We start from the raw sequence: 22008 nt of genomic DNA, 5'->3' as shown, positions 1-22008 counted from the left end.
CTGTCTCTGTGTGTTTGGTTCTGGGGACAGTCTCAAAGAACTGCTTCCTTTTACACAGCCACATCATTCAAAGCAGGTCCAGACTTGCCATTGTGAGCAGCAGTGCGGCTGAGTCTGGTCTGCCCTTCATGCTAACTTGCTGCATGCACTCTCTGCTTTTTGTTCTTTGTTTCTCATTCCTGCTTTGTTTTGGGTTTTGCATTCTGTTCTGATTTATGTTTTAGATGTTTGCCTTTTTACTGGCATTTTGAATGGTTGCCCTAGTTTTGTGATACACAGTCATGTGTTGGATAACAGCAGGGGCTCATTCTGAGAAGCATGTCATGAGATACTCTTGCTAGGCAAGCATCCAGAGTGAACTCATAGACTTTGCTGGCCAAGGCAGGCATTCAGTGTGGCCCTTGGACGTAGTAAGGGGCTATGGTTAGAGATGGAGGAGGCTGCTGCTGCACTGTGGCAGGCCGTTTTAGAGAAGCCTTCCTTTTAGTAAGGAGGAGTAGAGCACTATCTCTGAAGATACGCACACTGAGCACACAAACCAGGAGCAGTCATTTGTGAAACAGTGGTTATGAGTTGGCATCACCACAGACACAAACCCCGTGCCATATGAGATGGGAGGGTTTTCAGTTCCATCATACTCTTGGAGACCACTGTCCTACATGTGGCTTGCCACCGATGTCAGCATCAGATTGGGTACATGATGGTAGAGGTAAAACTGCTCCCCTATCTGTGTGGAAACCTTGTGGTTGTGAAGAGTTATATATAGTGTATATTGTGTCTGTGGCACTATCAGTGGATCAAGCCCGGGATCGGCACCCTTATTAGTCAAATTTGTTTTGGGAAATGGGGCACAGCCTGTAGCTGGTTTGTGTTCTCCCTGAAAAGCTCAACTGTTTGACAGACACAAGTGGCTAGCAGGGCCTAAACAGATAGCTCCTACCTGGATCACCTAGATGCCTCAGAACAGTGTTGGGACAGACATGCCACTTTTCTCTTGAGAAGCTGGCTTGCTAGTACCCTCAGTGGATAGTACGTTTATCTCCTTGAGATGTTTCTGAAGGTGTTTCTATGGCTGCCTTTGTTGGACGTTGCTTTTACAGAGTCCAACCCCAGGGTGGGCCTTTGCTGTTATTATGTGTAGGTCTTTTGCTCTGGAGGCCTGTGAATCTTGGAGTTGATGCTTTGGAGTTTCTGTTTCGGGTGCTGTAGGAGCCTGTTCCTGGGTAAATTCAAACCTTGTGTCCTGTGCTGGTGGTCAGTGCTGCTCTGCTCTGTCCTTCAGCTCTGCATCCTTCTCCCTGTTGGCCCTCAGTCCTTCCTCTGCTTCCTGTTTGCTGCCACTTCCCACTTCCACTTTGCTGAGGCTCCTTGCTCGCTCTTTCCTGGTGCCCTTTGTGATTTGTTCTTTCTGCCATTACTCTATTCTGTGAGCACTGCAGTCCTCATCTCCTCAAATGCTTCCTGTTTGGCTCTTCATTTCTCCTTGCAGAGGTTCTGGCTCTGCAGTCACAGTGAACATAGCTTACTCTGCTGCATGGCTATTTGCAGAGGCTCCTCTGTATGCAGGACTTTTAACCCTCACAGCATGCCAGGGACTCCTAGAACTTGCTGTTTGCTGGTGGCTGTTGTGGTAGTTCGTGAGACTCCTGGTGTGCTGGCGCCCTCTCCTGTCAGTTGTTGGTAGTTCATGAGACTCCTGGTGTGCTGGCGCCCTCTCCTGTCAGTTGTTGGTAGTTCATGAGACTCCTGGTGTGCTGGCGCCTCTCCTGTCAGTTGTTGGTAGTTCATGAGACTCCTGGTGTGCTGGCGCCCTCTCCTGTCAGTTGTTGGTAGTTCATGAGACTCCTGGTGTGCTGGCGCCTTCTCCTGTCAGTTGTTAAGTCAGGTACCCTGGCTGGTTGTGACTTATTTTCTGGTTGCTTCTTCTTGAACATCATGATTCTTGACTTCTCGAACTCCTTTTTGAGCATCTCCTCCCTTGTGCTTTACTCCCCTCTGTCCCGGGGTAGCTTCTCTGTGTTTTATTTTCTTCTCAGGAACCTTGTCGCAGATGATTCTCTTTTGTGCCGATCTACTTTAAGTTGCAGACCCCTGAGATCTCCCTAGAGCCCATATCTTGGAATCTTCTCCAGAATCTTGGGGGCTCCATTTCCTGACCTAACCTTTTGCTTATCCAGAAGCCCTGATCCAGGGTGGTGCTGTGTCATCTTCAGTCACAATGAGGTTGAGATGTAGGTTATTCTGCTTATGTATAAATACACACATCATGGCTTCATGGTGTGCGTGTGTAGCTTGTGTTTAATGAGAGAGAGAGAGAGAGAGAGAGAGAGAGAGAGAGAGAGAGAGAGAGAGAGAGAGAGAGAAATTTGGGGGTACAAAATTTAAAATTTATGGATTCAGCTACCCTGGAAGCTATGTATCCAAAACAGCTAGAAGCCATCTTTCTGCTTACCCAGACTTTTCCTCCATTCCAAGGATCCTAGTGGCCTCTTGCAAACATATGTCTCTGGTGCTTGCTTAGGACAGAGCAGGTCTGTAGAAGGGGTTTTTCTGAACTTCCTTCTTCTTTGAAAATGTGTTTATTTTGCATTCTTGTCAGTATGGGAATCTGTTCCCTGAACGACATCGGAGGACCTGGAGTGTCTTTGCTGTCTGTGTTCCATTACTTTTCTCTAGATGGACATATGGCTTTTCTAGGCTCTGGTTCTCATAGGTTTGGTGATAGTTGGTTTTCTCTGGCTTAGCTTGCCAGGAACCTGTTGACTTTCTAGAGACTGCATCTCAGCAAACTAAGACGACTTTTAGTTGTAGTTATTTAAAGTGGCCTTTTCTGCTCTGATCTCCCCCTCCTCCTTTGTATTCCAGTTACAACTCTATGCCACGTGATGTTTTCATTAATCATCTATTTTTTTACCCAAGGGGACTCATGCATCACATGGCAGATAGGTTGTCATGCAACTAAAACATTCCTCCAACCTAAGGAAACTGTTGCTGAAGAAGCAAGAGAAGAGGACATAGAGGAGGGAGTGGGGGGCTGAGGACATGCATCATGAAAGCTGAGCAAAAGTGGATTTCAGGGCTGGAGAGATGGCTCAGTGGTTAAGAGCACTGACTGCTCTTCCAAAGGACCTGAGTTCAATTCCCAGCAACCACATGGTGGCTCACAACCATCTGTAATGGGATCCAATGCCCTCTTCTGGTCTGTCCAAAGACAGTGACAGTGTACTGACATATATAGAATAAATAAATATTTTTAAAAAAGTGGATTTCAGCTTACTTCATAGAGCTTGAAAATCCCAGAGCCCCTGGAAGGGCTTTCTTAATAATGGATGTGTGATGTTGGCCTGCCGAAGAATCTATTATGAAAGTAAGCGTGCTACTCACTCTTAAAACATGCTCCATAAAGAGAAAGTGCACACCAGCAGCAAATCCCCCAGATGCAAGTCTGTGAGGAGAACAGGCAGACCTGCAAAACACTCCCAGATATCAGTCTGTGAGGAGAACAGGCACAATGGAAGAGCACCAGGATGTAGTTCTGAATGAGATTTCTGTTTGAGTGCTACTAGACAGGTCCTAGGTGTGTGCGTTCCTATGAGAGAAGCATGCACTGTTACCAGAGCGGTCCAGTTGACACCACTGTGTGGAACCTACAAGAAATAGCTACCCAGCCATGCCTCTGGTGCTGCTTCTGTGGCCAGGTGGGATCCCGGCCTGCCCCTCTGGAGTGACCACTCCTCATTTGTACTCCAGTCACACAGGCTGTTGGGATCTCAGGAGACAGCAGTGCCATTGTTTCCTTGGCTCTGGTGGACATGTTATAATTGTCCTTGTGGAGTCCATATCCCCAAGTCCCACACAGATTGAGACCCAAGTCAATGTGTCCAGGCATGAATGAGGCAAAGGAACCCTGCCAGGTGGTGGGGACCCACAGCCCTTCCTCATGACTCCTTCCTACCACCTTTGGGGGAAGCCTCATCCTTAACTTATAGAAGCAACTTAGGCAGGACAGAAATGGGCTCCAAGATACACAGTGGTAGTCATGAGGTGATCTCTAAACTATGAGCCCAGTGTGGGGACAGACTTCAGCGATGAAGAGTAGAATCCAGGGCAAGATGGAGTCACTGATGTGCAGGGACTTGGGCAAAGCTCTTGGTGCTGTCCTTGGGCATAGTGTGTCACTCATTGGACTCATGTTCCTGAAGTAGCAAAGCAATCCAAGCCTGTGCCACATAACCCACAGCTAGCAGATGCGGGACTTGTGAACATACAGTGAGATTGGGAAGTCTGTCCTGGACAGCCTGGTTCCTGAAGTAGCAAAGCAGTCCAAGCCTGTGCCACATAACCCACAGCTAGCAGATGCGGGACTTGTGAACATACAGTGAGATTGGGAAGTCTGTCCTGGACAGCCCGGTCAGGTCGGACTTCATCTGACAGTTCCTGTACACCTTCTTATCACCCCTCTGTTCCTTTCAAAGTCTTCACTGGTACTGTATAAGAAACACACAAACATGACAAGGCTAAGCACCCTTTGACCTCTGCTAGCCAGCCAGCTACCCTTCTAGTGTTGTCCTTGTCACCCTTGGAGGCTTCAGGTTCTGTGTCCTGTGCCTCTAGGTCAAATATTCGGGACTCCGAGACTTCAAGGGTGTTTGGGGTTTGCTTTTCTGAGGCAGTCAGGACAGGGTTAAGGCTCTCTCTGGGTGAAGCTGGTGAGCTCTCTGCTATGCCTCACATTCAGATACACACACTGTGCTCCACTGAAGTCCCTGGTTGAAAAGAGCGACATCTGACAAACAGCTATGAATTGAAAGCCAGCAAAGAGGATGAAAACCATCCACAACAGGTGTCAGCATAGTCACAGGACCATAGCAGTAATGAGCCCGGCTGAGAGTAAACCAAAGTTATAGCCAGCACCAGCGCCAGGGGGAGCACTGTCTGCATCCATCCCACAGACCTTTCTCATGGACCTTTCCCCTGAGCCTAGATCTGGCCGTGGATCCCATTGTCCTGCACATGGACGACGAGCACTAGTCCTCTTCCAGGTGATACCTACTTTAAACCCAGTTATCTTGGGACCACAGCATGGTCTGATTTACCTTGTTCTCTGCCCTGGTGAGGTCATATTTCCTTCTGGAGTTTCCGGCCAAGTCTGACTTCTGAGGAGTGCCCCTGGTGTCTGGAAGAGGGGTCAGTATGCCTGGTGCCATGCCCTGCCTGGCCATTATGCAGGTGTTTTTCTTGCTAGCCTGCAGCTCCCTCCTCCACGCTGCATAGCTGGGTCCTCATGTAGCTGTTGGTCTTAGGTCCTTCTCTTTGGGAGATAAGTAGGATCACAGTTGACCCTTGAGTTCTAGTCATTCAAATCTGGAGCTTTGTGCTACAAAAGACTATTTGCTTAAACAATAAAATCTCAGGGAAAAGGGGAAATGCTACTTGGAAGTTAGATGAAGACAGCCAGATTTGAAGACCCACAGAGACTGGTTATGTAACTCTGTTTATAAAATGAAAATTGTGACTGTTGGGGACTCTCCCCCGCCTCTGACTGGCTCTAGGTACACTGGCTTCCAGCCCTGCCTGTGAGTTTCCCCGCTATCACCTTGGCCCTGTGGTCATAGTAACCTCAACTTAGTGTTTTCTCCTCTGGTCCTACATCTAGCCCTTCCCAGAGGCCCTTCTTTCCCTGTAACAGCTCTTCAGTGTCTGCTAGAGCCCAGCCTCCCATCAGTCATCTGCCCTCCCTGTGCTCCAGGAGAACAGAACCAAGTGCCTCACCACCTTATTGCCTAGGAGATGGTTGGTCTTCCCGTGCTGTCTGCCCATGCCAAGCAAAGTTTGCTGGTAACTTAAGCAATGTTTTGGAAAACTAGGAACAGTAATAGTTGGACAGAAGTAAGGTTGTGGGTTGTAGACAAGCTCAGGCTGTGCCACTCACTCAATGCCCTTGAGACCATGGCTGTGTTTCTGCCATATGCCAGACTCCTCCGCTGCTATAAATTAGACAATGGGGCAACAGCTTTTAGGGCTACAGATCACACAAGATGTGCATACCTGGTGCTTCAGACAGTATGGGTATGGGAATGAGCTTAGAAGCCAGCCTTGGAGATCCTGAATTAAGAATGAGCCCATGCATAGTGCGCACATACATGCATGCACACATGACAGCACACAGGCAATGCTCTCACACTAACTTAAGCTGACACCCAATTCTGCATGCATGTATGATGCATGCACATAAGAACATGCTGTCACACACATGATTGGCTGGACTCAATTAATAGGTATGCACAGCAGTGTTAATGATGTGCTGAGGTTGTGACTTGGGTTGAAAACTTTCTTGATGTTCTCCTGTCCATAGCATAGTACTACTTTTTTTTATAATTAGAGAAAGGGCCTCTAGGTTGTTGAAAAGGGTCCTTAGAAATTCTGAATCTTTGCTAAGGAAATATGAAAGAGGCTAGAAATAAACATTTGGCCGCATAAAGGTGGCAACTCATAGAATCTGTTAAGAACTTGTGGACACAGCTGTGTGGCCTGCGCCCTGCTGTCTGTGGAGGTGAGACGCATGCTTCATTGCCCTGACGTGGTTTGTGCGCTAACTCTGTGCTTTCTTCCCAGGTCCTGCACACACACAAGCCTCACTTCATGGCCTTGCACTGCCAAGAATTCGGAGGGAAAAACTACGAGGCCTCCATGTCTCATGTGGACAAATTTGTCAAGTAAGTCTCAGCTGGAGCCTGTGGACTGGGGGGTAGGTCTTTGGATGGGTGTGGTCTTGAATTCCACCCTTTGAAACTCACCTGTGGATCATGCTGAGGGAGTGGGTGTGGTTTAGTGATATGGCAGCTCCTTACCTCCAAAGAGTAAATGCCTGTGCTGCTAGGCTAGGGGGCAGGTCTTGGGGGTCCCCCCACCCCCATCAGAGTCTGGGGGTGGGTAAATGCTAGCCAGCCTGCTGCAGTGGACAATGGATGATGCGCAGGACTGAATTCTGCAGCAGCTTCTGAGTTTCAAAGCCTGGGGGGGGGTGTGGTGACATGCCATTCAGGGGACAGTGTACATGTGTGGAACCAATGCAAACTGAGCTTTGTGGCTCCTTAGAAGACAGGACCATCTGCCCTCAGCCCAGGCAGAAGGGGAGCGGGGTCTCTTGAAGATGGTTCTGTGGATGGACACAAAGGAGCAAGCATGTACCTATCCTTGAGTAGCTCTAGGTCTGGAACTAGGGCCCTTTCCCGTCTGTACCTTTTAGAACCATCCCGAAGCCCCTGTTTGCCCTCAGACCCTATTGTATCCATTCTGCCTTGTTTGTTTGTTTGTTTTTCTAGAAGCATCCTAACAATGACCAGAAGGGTGACTAGGGAGGAAGAGGAAAAGTCAGAATTTAGGGACTCCTGGATGTAGTTTTCAATGAGAAATGGGCTAAAGCTCTGAAAGGATTGCAGAAAGTCAGGCTTGCATTGGGCTCGTTTGTTGTTCCTAGAGTATGGTTTGGAAAGAAGTCATCTGGGCCACAGCTTTGACCACAGGGAATGTGTCAGAGGAAACATCCACGGGGTGTTCCTGGGACCTGTTGTCCATTGGAACAGCTTGGCATAGACAGAGCTGGGCCTGAGTTAGTGGCTTTGCCTCAGTTCCTAGAGTGCACTGAAGGCACTACCCGCCCCATGGGTCTCTGGTGTTCCTTCTATCCCCAGTTCTGTTGCTGATTCTTTGTGCGTGTGTGCGTGTGTGTGTGTGTGTGTGTGTGTGTGTGTGTGTGTGTGTGTGTGTGTGTGTGTGTACAAGCCACAGAGTTCATGTAGAGGTCAGAGGAAAACATTTGGGGAAATTTTCCCACTTTTTTTTTTTTTTTGGTTCTTTTTTTCAGAGCTGGGCATCGAACCCAGGGCCTTGCGCTTCCTAGGCAAGCGCTCTACCACTGAGCTAAATCCCCAACCCCAAATTTTCCCACTTTTATGTGGGCTCCAGGATCAAACTGAGGTTTCCAGGCTTGTACAACAGATGCCGTAACCCACTGGGCCATCTCACTGGCCCGTGTTGCCGTGTTCTCTTGCCCCTTTATTCCTGTTTGCTTCTGTCCTGAGCTTGACAAGAAAAGAAGGAAGTGCTCCTTAAGTGCTCAAATGCCCCTGCAGGTGACAGCTGAGATCCTAAACATCCCTGTGTGTAGAGAGATTGAGGAAACAACCTGTTCACAGCAGAGTTTCTTCCAAGCAGCATGTGCTGCCTTCCCACCACTCAAGGTCTTGGAGCTTCACCGGGTGTCAAAAAACTCTGTAAGATACTCCCAAGTAGTCTTCAAGGCAATGTTAATGAAAGTGTTACAAAGCATTCTCCCCAACATTCTATAAGCAAAAGCTGGTCACATGGAGAAGGACAGCACAGAAACGATCCAGAGGAGCATTGAGTCACATTCTGCTGAGTAGAGGCTAGAGCACCAGCTCGCATTGAAGCAGCGGAACAGCAAGGGCAGGCAGAGACCCTCTGTATGGAATGTCTTCCTCGGTGCATGGCCTTGGTGCTGCAGGCTGAGAAGTGCCTCATGAAGACCCTGCATCACAGTGGACCAGGTGGTCACTCTCCCCTGCCTCAGAATGAATTCTAGTTATACTAAAGTAAAATTTGGAGATGGAGATGCAGAAAAATATCTTTGTAGCTTTGAGGTAGGGAGGATTGCTTTCAGAATGTGCAAAAGTTGCAGCTTAGAAAGATAAGATTGACACATTTGTCATGTTAAAGAAAGCCATATTGTTACAGAAAGATATTCTGAACAAAGAGTGAACTAAGCCACCTTTTGAAAAACATCTGCAGCACACATCCCTGACAGAAATTACTGTTTATGCTAAGAACTGCAAGTTGACACAGGAGAGAGAGTCTTGGGCTAGAGCAGCAGAGCATCTGAGAGGAGAAGGTGCCGGTGCTGTGGGCACTGAGCCCTGGCACCTGCAGGCCAGTGGCTCTCGGGAGGGAGGTCCCACTACTACTGCCCCCTAGGTGGGCTGGGCATGGCAGTGTAAACTTTGCTGCTCTGGCTTTGAAGAGCGTCTGTCTTTGAGAAGGCTGGGGCGGTCAGGTACGCTCGTGTGGATTTTCCCTATGGTGCTCTTTGCTTTCGGCTGGATTCAGCTCTACCTGGACCATTTTCCTTAGCCAAAGAGCTTTCTGTACTGTGTATTTCAGTGCAAGTCAGCTGCTGTTGATTCTCTCAGCCTTTGTTTGTCTGAACAAGTTCGTTGTTCTCATTTTTGAAAGCTGCGTTTGTTGGGAATGAATGGGAGCTTGTCAGTTCCCTCACTACTTCAAGGACACCACGTCATTGTCTTCTGTGTTTCATTGTTTCCGACCAGAGCCCAGCCCTTGTGTGCATCTTCATCTTCTTGTGGATAATGTGCTTTCCCGGCTGCTCGCTTTCATCCACATCTACCTTGTTTGTAGCAGCTCAGTTTGCTGTGCTCTACTTTAATATTGTTTATTTGAATTGTGCACCTATAGGTTTGACCGAGTTTGGAGAATATTAGTTCCCTCCATCCACAGAGGCTGCTTTTCTCCCTGCCCCCTCCTCCCTTGCCCTGATTCAGTGTTGCCCAGAGAGGCTCTGCCGTCCATGTGGAGTGGGATCCCCTACTGCATTGCTTTGCAGGGACGCCCAGTCTCAGTTCATCCTGTGAGATCCTGATTCTCATCTGTCAGCACCAGAGACTCCTTTCTTCTGTAGGCTCCTATTTTCCTTTGGGGCTCAGGTCATATTTATATTTACCATTTTAACATCTTTCTGCTAATCCTATTACTTTGTCCTTTCTTTTTTTTTTTTTTTTTTTTATTAACTTGAGTATTTCTTATATACATTTCCGAGTGTTATTCCCTTCCCGGTTTCCGGGCAAACATCCCCTCCCCCCTCCCCTTCCTTATGGGTGTTCCCCTCCCCACCCTCCCCCCATTGCCGCCCTCCCCGCCAACAGTCTAGTTCACTGGGGGTTCAGTCTTGGCAGGACCCAGGGCTTCCCCTTCCACTGGTGCTCTTACTAGGATATTCATTGCTACCTATGAGGTTGGAGTCCAGGGTCAGTCCATGTATAGTCTTTAGGTAGTGGCTTAGTCCCTGGAAGCTCTGGTTGCTTGGCTACTTTGTCCTTTCTGGGCCCAGATCTGTTGGTAGCTTGTTTAAAAAAAAACAAAAAAAACTATGGTCCTGATGTTGATTCTCCCCATGTCAGGTAGCTTTTTACTCACATTTGTCTGGAAGAGGGCATGTGCCAGTGTCTTGTGTGTGGAGGTCCAACAGCAACTTGTAAGAGTCAATTCCTTTCCTCTACCTTGTGTGTCTTGGGTATTGTGTTCAAGCCATCGTCCCACTTCAGTCGTTTGACACCAGATATGTCTGGTGCTCAGGGTTGGTGCCCTGTCATCTCTGTTCCCCGCTCTTCATGACCTCATGGCCTCGATTCAGTGCTCAGGGTTGGTGCCCAGGCATCTCCGTCTCTGTTTTTACACCTGAACACGCTGCGACCTAAGGCTGCCAGCACAGGACCTGTGGGGAGGGGTCCACTGGAGCTCATCCAGGCTCGTCTTCTGCCTCTCTTTCCTAGACTTATGGCTTCCTCCGGCTCCTTCCCTAACATGTGCTTTTGGGTCATATGCTGTGCCTGCTTCTCACCAGCAGCAGAGAAGGAATGGGCTTTTGTCCCGCATTCTGGGCTAGATGTGTGGTATTTCTTCTCTAGCCAACCTAGAGACAAGGATAAAGTCAACTCTGGGCTTTGACCATCAAAAGGGGTGGTGGTAGGTGCAGTGAGGTTCTGCCGCGTTGGCTGATAAGCACAGGCTACTGTCCACTTTAAGGAAATGCTAGTCACTGTCACTGTCTACACTGTAGGGCTGCCAGCAAGAGCAGCAGACTGTGGAAGTCACCTACACATGGTGTGTGGCCTGGTGTGAAACAGTTTTAACCGTGGCCTCCTGGCAGGGAGCACACCTATGGGAAGGCATGGCATCTGGGCCTTTGCTTACTGTGCTCACTCTTTCCCTCCCAGGGAACTACTGTCCAGTGATGCAATGAAAGAATACAACAGGGCTCGTGTCTACCTGGATGAAAACTACAAGTCCCAGGAGCACTTCACGGTAAGTCATTTTTAAGCTATGGCAAGTCCCAGGCCAAGGGAACCTGAATCATGGCTGTTCCCAAAGAGTACCGAGATGGCATGCATGCTGTGTCACAGCACAGTGTGACTGCCCTAAATGAAAAGCTTCTCACGTTCTGTTGACTGTTGGAGTTTGAGTCCTCCCCCACCCAAGTGCATCCTCATTGCTGGTACAGAGAAAGCATGGGCAGAGCTGGGATGGGGATGGCCAGTTAAGGAGGCTGGCCTTGAGATGTATGACCGAGGTGGAGAATTCCTGGTCTCTGGGGTGGCTTAGATGAGAGATGAACTGGAATGTGGGCTTCTCAGTGGCCCTGCTCCTGAGCTTGGCTATCACTTTGTAAGAACAGGTGTGCCTTACAGTGGTATAGAATAGAACCTGCACCAGCCTGATAGGAACTGTCCCTCTTCTCTAAGAGTCCTGGGTCATAGCTGCTTTAGGAGGTAGGAGGCACTGGGAAGGGTCAGGAACTCTCGAGAGATGTCTGAAAGCTTTTGTAGCTGTTGGTTTGCAGAACAGCGTCTTGCACTCTGCAATGCCCAGACCTTCAGGGATTGAGTTCTCTCAGCTTCTCTCCTTTCCACCCCGGTGCCTTTCACTCTGCCCTCTGACATGTTGTCACATTCATAGGTTCTGCTCCTCTTTTCCACGAGGGAGATCTAGCAGTGATCCTCATCAGTCAGCCCATCTTCTGCCTTGTGCAGCTACCTGACTTGGCTTTTGTCACAGGATATGGAGAGATATAGCAAGGGTTTGTGTCGTGGTGGGCAGAACAGGGCATGGCTCCTGTCCTGTATCATGTGTGCGTGCGCGCGCGCGTGTGTGTGTCTGTGCTTCTGTGTCTGTCTATCAGAGAGAGAGAGAGAGAGAGAGAGAGAGAGAGAGAGAGAGAGAGAGAAGAAGGACGAGGAGGGGGAGGAGGAGGAGGAAGAAGAGGAGAGAGAGAGAGAGAAGAGGGGAGAGAGAGAGGGAGAGGAGAGAGAGAAAGAGAGAGAGAGAGTTGGGGGGAGACTGAGACTGAGACTGGCTTTGGGGTTGTCCTTGGGCTAGAGAACCCCGTCAAGGCTTCAGTTTCTGGGCTTGGAGCATCTTGTGCCAGATGCGTTCCATCCTCTCAAAGACGTTTTCTTCAAACCCACGTCCCACCTGCCCACTTCAGAGGTGTCCTTCCTCTAGCTCTGTCCCACTCAGAATATAGTCCTCCTACTTCCCCCTCTTCTTCTCTTTGCTGCTTCTGCTACTGGCTTCTTCCTCTCAGCTCTGTATTTCTTTTCTTCTTGCAAAAGATTCCTCCCTTTAGCCCTCTGGGTTTCCTCTGCCAAGACCCAACTGTTTATCTTCTCAAGTCAGTCTTACACAGATGAAAAAGACAGGAGGTATCGGTGAAGATAGACATCAGACCAGACACCGCAGAAGGACGGGGTAAACTGAAGGAAAGCGGTGGGAACTGCTAAAATGAAAACAGCCTGGAAAGGGTCATTCTGAGATGACGTCATGTGGCCTGGCACCATGTCCCTAGGGCCTTCCAGAGGGCAAAGGGAACAGAGGTGCTTGGAATAATGGCCAGGGGTATACAGTTTCAAAAAAATGAACACACTCTTAGATCTGATTGTGGTGATGGAATTTCCAGCAGCAAATCTAGACAGAGTCTCAAGGTACATCACCATCAGACCACGGGGCACCAGGGCTACAGAGGCTCAGCAGCAGCATCTTTCCTGTCTCTCCTCCATCAAGGCCTTGCTCCACTACAGGCATCATCTGTAGGAAGGTTCTTTCCTCATAACTCCACTTTAAATATATAGACACAGGACCTAAAAGTACAGCGGAAGGGAGGATAAATCTCACATGCACAAACAGGGCTGGTTGGATACTGCAAGAGCCTTCATAGCTGGACTGACACAGGAAGATGGCCACTGTCTGAGGGTAGAGCATGGCCTGTGGTAGATCTGCTTTGCTTTGTTCTCCTTTGCTTATCAAGCAGTGATTATGCCTTGGCTTTCCTGTCCTGGTACCCAGCCTCTCTATCAACCACAGTGTGATAGGAAGTGCCTTTATGTCTGATTGAATGGTGATGATCGAGGGCTCTCCATGTCTGTCTGGAGTCATTGTAGGTAGCAGACTAGAGGTCACTTATCCCAGATTGTAACTGCAGTGGTCCTGGGTCTTTGAGCACCATCCACTTCACAGCCCCTCACTGTGGTTCTTAGTGTGTTGTGGTCTTTAGTGAGAGCCGTAGGATGTCCTGGTAGGAAGGACCTCCACCCTTGAGGTCCTGAGCGTAGCTGGCAGCATCCGGCAGCTAGGTAGCCACCCTCCTGCCTAGCCTGGTACCCTGTAGCTTCAGACAGAGAAATTTAATCTTTGTAAGATTGATGGTATCAGCTGAGTGTTTTTAGCTGAGTCTGGTTCAAATAATAGGCCATTAATTGAAAAAGGAAATTGAGATGAATTTATCTTATACATAAATGCTGTCATGGGCATTAATGGGGATCAGAAAATAGTGGCCTGTTTCCAGCAAGCTGCTGAACTGAATGAACTGCACCTGCTGTGTGAAATGACTTGGGGGTGGCTGTTGGGGTGGGGGTGGGAGCTCCTGGTGATGGGGTAGACTGCTAGCTTTAGATCTGCTGCTTCTGTTGCTGGTGATGCTCTAGGGGCTTAGAATAGAATTGCAGATGCTTTTTGCTGCCAGGAGGTGGCGCCAGTACAGCACATGTAGCTACATGCTTCCTGCAGGGATGGTTCCTAGGAAGATTTTTGTCCTGAAATGGGGACATTAAGTTCTGTGTGCTTACTGTGACTAACATGTTTGTCTATTAGTGTGAGATGGATGTCTGCTGTCTATGCTGTACAGAAACCATGAGAACGGCCCCTCAATGCTGGGCCCCTGGCTTTGTCACTGGCTAGCTCCTTGTGAGTTTTACATTGAAAGTTGCTTGTTAGAAGTCTGGGGCTTCAGACATTCTGCCAGACTGGCATGTTAGGTTGCTACCACTGGAAAACCTGGGTCCCCATCCTGTTCCTTGTGTTAGAATGTTTCTACTTAAACAGAGGATGTAGGCCTTGGGCCAACAGAATGGTTAATTGTGAATCACAGGAGAGGGCAAGATGAGCATTCCAGGCCCTAGAGCACTACAGGATCCTGACTTTGCCTCCAGGAGAGGTTACCTTGCTTGGCTTAGCTAGTTGTTGTTTGCTCCTTTCTCCCAGGATTGCCTCCCTGTCACATGTTTAGAGTCACTGAGTGAACTTGTCTCCTGGCAGACCACTGGAGGGCTAGGAGGAAGTGCAGAACACCCACATCCCTTTTGGATGAATGGGAGAAGGCAGTGGCACCTTGGAGAGAGGGTGGCAGTCATGAGCAGAAGAGAATCTGAGGCTATTGGTCGATGTGTTTAATTTCCGGAACTGTGTGAGGGTCCCCGGCTTAGTTGCAAGGAGCCTGGATCCAAAGAGGCGAACTCAGGGAGGCTTGAGGGAAACATAGGGACTGGAGGGCCAGAAGTCAAAGTGTAGCAGAGAAGAACTTCCTGAGGAGGATTTGCAGGGAGGCAGAGACTACATTTCTCTCCATGCTGCCCTTACAGGCCAGTACTGAGAACAATGGGGTAAAACATGCAGGTAGGAAGGCCCTGGGCTCTGTGCAGTGTGTGGAAGACTGCAGCAGAGATGGCTCTGAGGCCTGTGGCATCCAGAGAATGGTTTGTGCTTTTCATGTGTTAGTGTCCTGGTCAAGGTGCCACCAGTGTAAGCATTGGTGAGGTAAGTGAAGCACATAGCTCTTCTGTTGGAGTGGGTTGTGTGAGGCTCTGTAGCTGCTGTAGAGGAACCAGAAGAGCAAAAGATGTGCTCCCCAAGTGGCACCCAGCCTACCACACTGCTGTCCTCCTTACTCTGGGCCCAGAGTCTTCATTAGCTCTTTTCAATCAATTCCTGTTTACGTATCTCTGGGGCAGCACCCGGGGTAGGAATGGAGGTATAGCCACGTGGAGCTTATCCTGGAGACCGAATCATCGCTGTTGGGCCCTAGAATGCCAGCTGCCCGTGGTGTGCTCCTGAAGGGACATCTGCATCCTTCTGTGGACTGGGCCATCATTGCCACTCTCCAGGCCCTACTGTCAGCTTACATGTGACTTCCTGTTACCTGACCTTTACACTGGCCTGTCTGCTTCCTTCTTGCTTCCCTTCCTGAGGGACATCTGGCTTCTAGAGTGCATGTTTGTTTACTGGTGGTATCTTAGCCAGGGCTACTCCTCACTGCCAGAGACCGGCTCAGTGAGGGCAGGGACTCTACCACACTTTGTGAGGGAGGGAGTTGCTGGGTGGGAATAGCCCCTGTGAGTCTTCCATGGTGGTAGAAGAGTAATGGGTAAAATCAGTGTAAAGTTTGGCATGTAACATGAGGCTGTATGATCTTAAGAACATTGATTTTAACAAAATGAAGAAAACCCCTGACCTTTTCAAAGTTGGAGCCACAGTGCAGTTGGGGTTTTGTTGGATGGTACCAGGGCTGCTTATTCTCAGGGTAGCCCTCCTGGGCCTGCCAGATGAGACAGACCCAAGAAGAGGGTCCTTGAAGAAAGGCCCTCACTGGAAGCTAAGCTCTGTGCTGTGTGGATTAGAGGATAGAAAGATGACCTTGAACTGGTGTGAGTGGTGCCCAGAGTTCAGAGGATCCAGAATAAAGAGAGGGGAAGGGAAGGGGGGGTAGCAAGCTCACCTGGCACCTGCACTATTTCCTGGGTTGTCAGGCCTCTTGCCTCCAGTGTTGGAGATGGACTTTGAAGGCTACTCCCCAGGGCTCTTGGCATCACAGTGTGGCACAGTTGAGTTTTGCAGTAAGCCAGCCATGCAGATTGGACACTGAGGAACTACCTGGGTGAAGTTTTCCAAGTCTGCGTTAGTGTCTATTGATCAGACACTCTAGCAGCATGGAAATCATGTGTCTGATTTAGCCAGCCACTCGGAGGAGCATAGAAAACACATCGCTTACCTCCAGACAAGCTGGCGCATCAATAAGAGTGCGTGAGATAACGGCTTCCTTGTACTCTTGCTTCAGAATGGCAAAGTAAGGAAGAGACTGAAAATTTATTTCCATATAATTCCACTGCTGTCTTGTTTTGCTGCGGAAGGGAAGCATTTCACCGTGGAGTTGTTCAGTGCTTTGCTGGCTGCTCACCTGCTCTGGGAGGCCAGAGGCTGGGTTCTCTGTGGTGGGTTTCAGACATGGCAGCTACATCCTCATCCCATTCTGGTGACCTGATATCTAAAATTCTGGTGCCTGATAAAGGATCCAAAGCCCAGGTCTAGGGCTACAGTCCTTTTTGGCTTTAGAGCCAACCCTGGGTGGCCTCTTGAAGCCGGAGCTAATTTAATAGCATTCCTTTTGGAAACTAGAAAGGTAACAGGTTTCTTGGTTTTGCTTCTGCCTGCACCCAGAGGAGAGGGCACTGGGTGGAACCTTGAGAGCTATACGACCTGGCAAAGCTCTTGTTTCTGGAGTAAAGGGCTAGGGTACAGGAGGGACTGCTCCCTTGCAGGAATAGAGCTGTGCCATTGAGGCAGTTGACAAGAGGCAACATCTGTAGGTTTCTCAGTCCCATCCTTCATCTCGACCTGGGCTTGCCCATACCCTGCCTCAGGCCAGAGAAGGAGGCCGCATAGCTGGAGGTAGAACATTCCTGGAGGCTGCACGTGCTTCTGAAGTGCAGGTGCCTAGAGAGAATCTTGCATGCTGTGCTATTGGTGGCAGGCATGGGTGTGGTGGTCTGGGTGGATAATGCCAGTAGTGTTTGGGGTGCTTTAAGGGAACTCCAGCCCCATCCGTTCCCCTAGAAATCTTATTAATAAGCAGCCTATGCAGGCTGTAGGGTAATGATAGTTGAATGGGTCCTGCGCAGGCCAGAGACTGGAGATTCCAGTAACCTATCTGATTCAGGGATAATAGCAGACTAAGAGTGGCTCCAGTAAGCAAAGGCTATCTCTTAGGTTCATTTCAGCTCTGTCAATGCAAAAGTCCTACTGTCTGCTTATGCAAGGCTCTTGCTTGGCAAAAGGCCTCAGACCTGCCAGTCAGGATCACCTAGATATCTGGATCTGCTCACATGTGGGCCAGTAGATCCTTTTCTGCCCTCAAACAAGGTCAGGGTCCTCCTTTTGCTTTCTCCTCTGTGTAGCTGCGGCACTGTTGGGTGTTCCTTGGAGGTATAAACCAGAGCACTTAGACATAAGACGCGTGACTCTGCTTTCTCCTGGGTGTCCTGGGTTTTCCTGGGCTCTGGGATATTTGCAGAATGTGGGGTGAAGTGGGGTAGTGATAGTTAAATTAGGGTTAGGGAGAACGCGTGTGGTGCTGAAGACTGACAAGGGGCTATCACACAGTGATCCTGCCTGCTGTGATATCCACATTTGCCCCCATTCCCTGAGTGTATTCAGTAGGCTCTTGCCCTACATGGCCTGACTGCCCCAGCAGAAGCCCTGGTGCTGAGGGTGAGACTGAGGAGTGGAGGCTGCCCCTTCCCAGAAGACCCCTTCCCACCACTCTGTGAGTGGTCCCTCCCTGATTTCTCCTAAATAAGAGGTTGGGGGAAATTTGTGGGAAATTAATGGAGTTGGCTGATGTTCTTTGATCTGAGGAAGAGGAGGAAAGGCAAATGCATTTATGATGAGGGACTAATCTTGGCCACTGGTGGCCCTCTGCACTGGGCCCTGCCCTCCTCCTCCTCACCCGAGGCCTGATGAAGTGAGAGGAACAAGATTGGTTTTCTGAGGGCACTGGGCGCCCTGTGCTCAGTTAAATCATGGCTGTCTGCACCCCTGTCGGGTGATGACCTGCCCTCCCGCCTCGGTACCATGGCCCTTCGGGATGTGATGATGTGCGGCCGAGGCAGCCGGGCTGCAGTGAAGGTGAAACTGTCGTATCGATCTTTTTAGCACTAAAATATGAGCCACTTTACGCCGCTCCCCGCTGCTGTGATGTGAAAAATAATAACTCGGATCCAAATTAAAAATATTGATCCCTGGAAGGTGTTGAAAGTAAATAAACACCTTCCGAAGTTTTCGGGTCAGCCGAGGAATGGTATTCAGCAATAAATGTGTCGGCACGTCACAGTCAGGGTTCTTGATCTGTTTTTCCTCTGAATTGATTTTTCATTATTTACTTCCTAAAAGTGTTGGAATTTGGTCCTCCACCGTTAAATCCCAGTGTTTGGGCAAATGATTTCTTTGGGGCTTATGAGGTGCTCCTAACCCACTCCCTCATTGATTGATTGATTTTTGACTCAATGAGCTTGCAGTCTACGCTTTATTTAGGACTTCCATCATAATTTTTTATACATTTAGGCTTGACTTTTTTATTTCCCTGTAACAGATGAGCTGACATTGGGCTATCAAAGTGGGGGAAACAATTGCCACGAGGTTAATTTTGTTGCAGGCTCCATGCATCCTGAGGAGATGTGAGCCTTTTTCTAGCTACAGCCCAGGCCCTGAAGGGAGTCTGCCTAGCCCAGGACATATGTTTAGAACGGGCTAAGTCTCATGTCTCCAGGACGGGTGGTGCCTGTAAGGACTCCAGGATTTGTAAGTAGCTGACACTGGTTTTCATGAGCTCACAGACAAACTGAGATAAGTCTCTTAAGAAGTTTCCCTTTCAGAAGGCAACTGAGACCCACCTAGCCATGTCCCCACCTGGCCTGGCAGAAAGCTGAGGGGCAGGTGCTGGGCACCAAACGGGGGGACAGTGGGAGCCTTATGTTGACCCATCCTCACCAGATTTTCCTGGGTGGAGGACATGACCATGGGATTCATCCTGCTATCTTTAGGAGTGAGAGGTGCTACTCTCTAACATGCAGAAGGAGATGCCCTGCCTGTCAAAGCTGTGCTGTTGGATACTAGAGAGCTGCCCACAGAGAGGAGGTAACCTTGTTCTTCAGCAGAGTCAGTAACTCTCTGCTCTGCCATCAGTTTCTCATGCTTCTTGTTCTTTATGCAGGGCAGGCTCAGTGTGCCAGTATGCCTCTGCAGGTATTAGGGAGACTCAGATGTGGACCGCCCCCGGCTGTTGGCAAGACCCATATGTACTTATTAGGCATCAGATAGACCTAGATGTGCCTATGTTAATATCCTTTAGATCCAGATAGGCCCTTGTGGGCATCTGATAGATCTAGATGTGCCCAGGTGAGCATGGGGCAAGCCCTATGGGCATCACAAAGATGCAGATATGCCCCTGTGGGTACCCACTACATCCAGACACATCTTTTGGGGGACCAGGCAGCTTCAAGGTACCTCTGCAAATGTTAAAGACCCCAAGATTTGCCCCTGTGGTGTTGAGGACCCCATATTTGCCTCTCTGGGTGTCATTAGACCATGGTATGTTCCCATGCATGTCAGGAGACTCTAATGTGCCTTAGGAGCGTTAGTCAGGTCAGAATGTGCCTCCGTGGTCACTAGGAGACTCAGCTGTGGGCCCGTACATAGGACTCCTTGTCAGCCATGAGAAGCAGTTGCCTATGTTCCCCACATGCTGTCTACTTTCTGAGAGGGGGGCTTGGGTCAGAGAGCTGCAGTAACATGGCACTCGTGCCAAAGATTTCATCTGCTTAGCCACAGGTGTCTGTGAGTGCCCATGGGCATGACCATCCTCACCTCTCCGTTGTCATAGTCAGACCCAAGGTAGTCAGAAACAAGAGGATGGGATATCTGCTGATGGATTTGGGACAGGGAGGGAATGTCACAAGCATTCTGAGAAGGCTCAGCACTAGAAGGAGGGATGGGGCCACCAGCTTGGACTAGGTCTCCTCGATTGAACCTATGGTCCCTCACAAGGGTGAGGTAACTCTGACCAGCCATGTTGCTTACTTGCCATGGTCTTTTTTTTAAAGATTTATTAATTTATTATATATATAAGTACACTGTAGCTGTCCTCAGGCACATCAGAAGAGGGCATCAGATCTCTTTATAGATGGTTGTGAGCCACCATGTGGTTGCTGGGAATTGAACTCAGGACCTCTGGAAGAGTAGTCAGGTGCTCTTAACCTCTGAGCCATCTCTCCAGCCCCAACTTGCCATGGTCTTAAGGAAAGAACACTTACTCCGTCCTGGCTTAGATGACATTGATTGAGGAAGAGGTGGCAATGGCTGCCTGGCATGCAGGATGTTGGTGTATGTCCTCAACACCTCCCCAACAGCATTCCGATGTTAGCCTCCCCCAGGTGTGGTACTGTGGAGACACTACCAATTCACTAATACCAGGTTTGGAAAAGAAGATGACCAGAACCCAAGTCATCTTCGCACACACATGGTTGCTTCTCTGGGATAATGTGGTGACTGCTAGGTGGCACTTGCGTCCCAGACCGCCATGACTAGATGGTAATGTTGCATTTTCTTGTGGGACTGCTCTTTGCTGGGTAGTGGTGCTCAACTCATCTCTGGCAACAGTCAGACAAAAGTCTCAGAGGGAGGCGCACATGCCCTGTGCCACCGGGAAGCTCACCAAATGACCACACAGAAGAATTCTAGGACACCACCACCCATCTCTCCTTGTAGGACAGAGAGGACAGGGGCATGGGTTTGCTTCTCAGCAACTAGTGTCTGCCAGACTTAGCCGAGATCTTGGCCCCGCTTCCCTCACCTAAGGATGAGGTAGAGCTAGATTGTCAGTCCTCGAAAACCAGGGTGTATTCCTGCTTCAGCCTGCTGCTGGCCTGACACACAGGATGGCTTCTGCCCTCAGGACCTGTGTTCCGGGTTGTTGACTATAGAGGGTGTGGTTGAGACATTGGCCAAAGCTCTGGGAATACATTAGGATGCGGAGCTGCTGAAGAAATATCTTACAAAGGACAGGAACAAATCAGTGTGATGTGTTGTCCCCTCAGCTCACCTGGCCAATGAACCCCCCCCCACAAGGGGTTTTCTGTGCCAGATAGTTCAGTAAGGGTTGTGTGGAGCACAGCTAAAGGACCAAAGTCTCCACTGACCTTGAAGCCCCAACACTTGGCTATGGCCAGCTACATCTGTCAGTCCTACTGGCCAGTCACTCCACCACAGCTACCTGGGTTCCTACAGGGTCATTTTGTATACTTTGCTGGGTACAGTAGCTGACATCCCAGGTTGGCATCATTGTGCAAACATGGGTGAGCCAGGCCACACTAGAAGATACCAGGCAGGCAGTGCTCACACTCTGGCAGTTGCCAAGGAGCCCTTGGTGGCCGGCACTGCCTGAGCTGGGTCCTTGCAGCTACTGAACGCTAGCCTGTTCTTAGCAGAAGTAGAGCCAAGGAAATGTAGTAATCCGCCCCGAGCACAGCACAGGGGAAGCCTGTGCTTTCAATTTCAGTTGGGCCCCAGAGCTAACTACGCATAACATGTACCATGTTATATACTACATGTAAGGGAACAGACACTTAAGCTAACACACATGAGGTCATATAGGAAGCACCTGTCACTCAGGCAGCAGAAGCCGCATCAAGCTTCACGGGAAGGGGCTTCCATCACTGGCACATAGAACATTGACCATGATTGGCAGGGAGAGAAGTCAGAGTTTTACCATGCTTAGAGCATCAAAGGAGGAAGTAGGGTGTGACCAGGTGGTCAGTGGGGACTGCTGCGGGATTTGGGGGAAAACGGGAGTCATTCGTCTGTGGACAGATTGGTGGTTACTAATTTAAAGGCCTATCTGATCTAGCCTTAAATTAATATTGAAGTAAATTCACAGAGTAGCCTAGCAATAGTGACCCAACCCAATTCGTTGTTATTTTTCTTGACTTTGGTCTTCTACCTTTCAAAATAGAGATGCAAGGTCAGACCTAGGTGGGTGAAGACCAGTGGCATGTGGCAATCAGACAGAGTGTGGCCAACCCTATAAATGAAGCT

The 22008-nt window shown here is 49.4% G+C and overlaps 1 protein-coding gene across 1 annotated transcript in view; it reads left to right on the top strand.

Annotated features, from left to right (window-relative positions):
* Positions 1–22008, top strand: part of Inpp5a (inositol polyphosphate-5-phosphatase A) — a 181229-nt gene that overhangs the window by 79516 nt on the left and 79705 nt on the right. The window contains exons 3-4 of the mRNA XM_032892357.1: positions 6616–6716; positions 11031–11118. Of these exons, the coding sequence (XP_032748248.1) occupies positions 6616–6716; positions 11031–11118 (189 nt within the window). The remainder of the gene's footprint in view (positions 1–6615; positions 6717–11030; positions 11119–22008) is intronic.

This window comes from Rattus rattus, chromosome 2 (assembly GCF_011064425.1).
Source record: "Rattus rattus isolate New Zealand chromosome 2, Rrattus_CSIRO_v1, whole genome shotgun sequence".
Lineage (NCBI taxonomy): Eukaryota > Metazoa > Chordata > Mammalia > Rodentia > Muridae > Rattus > Rattus rattus.
Note: the sequence above shows the minus strand (reverse complement) of the source record. Positions and strands in the feature narration are given on the sequence as shown.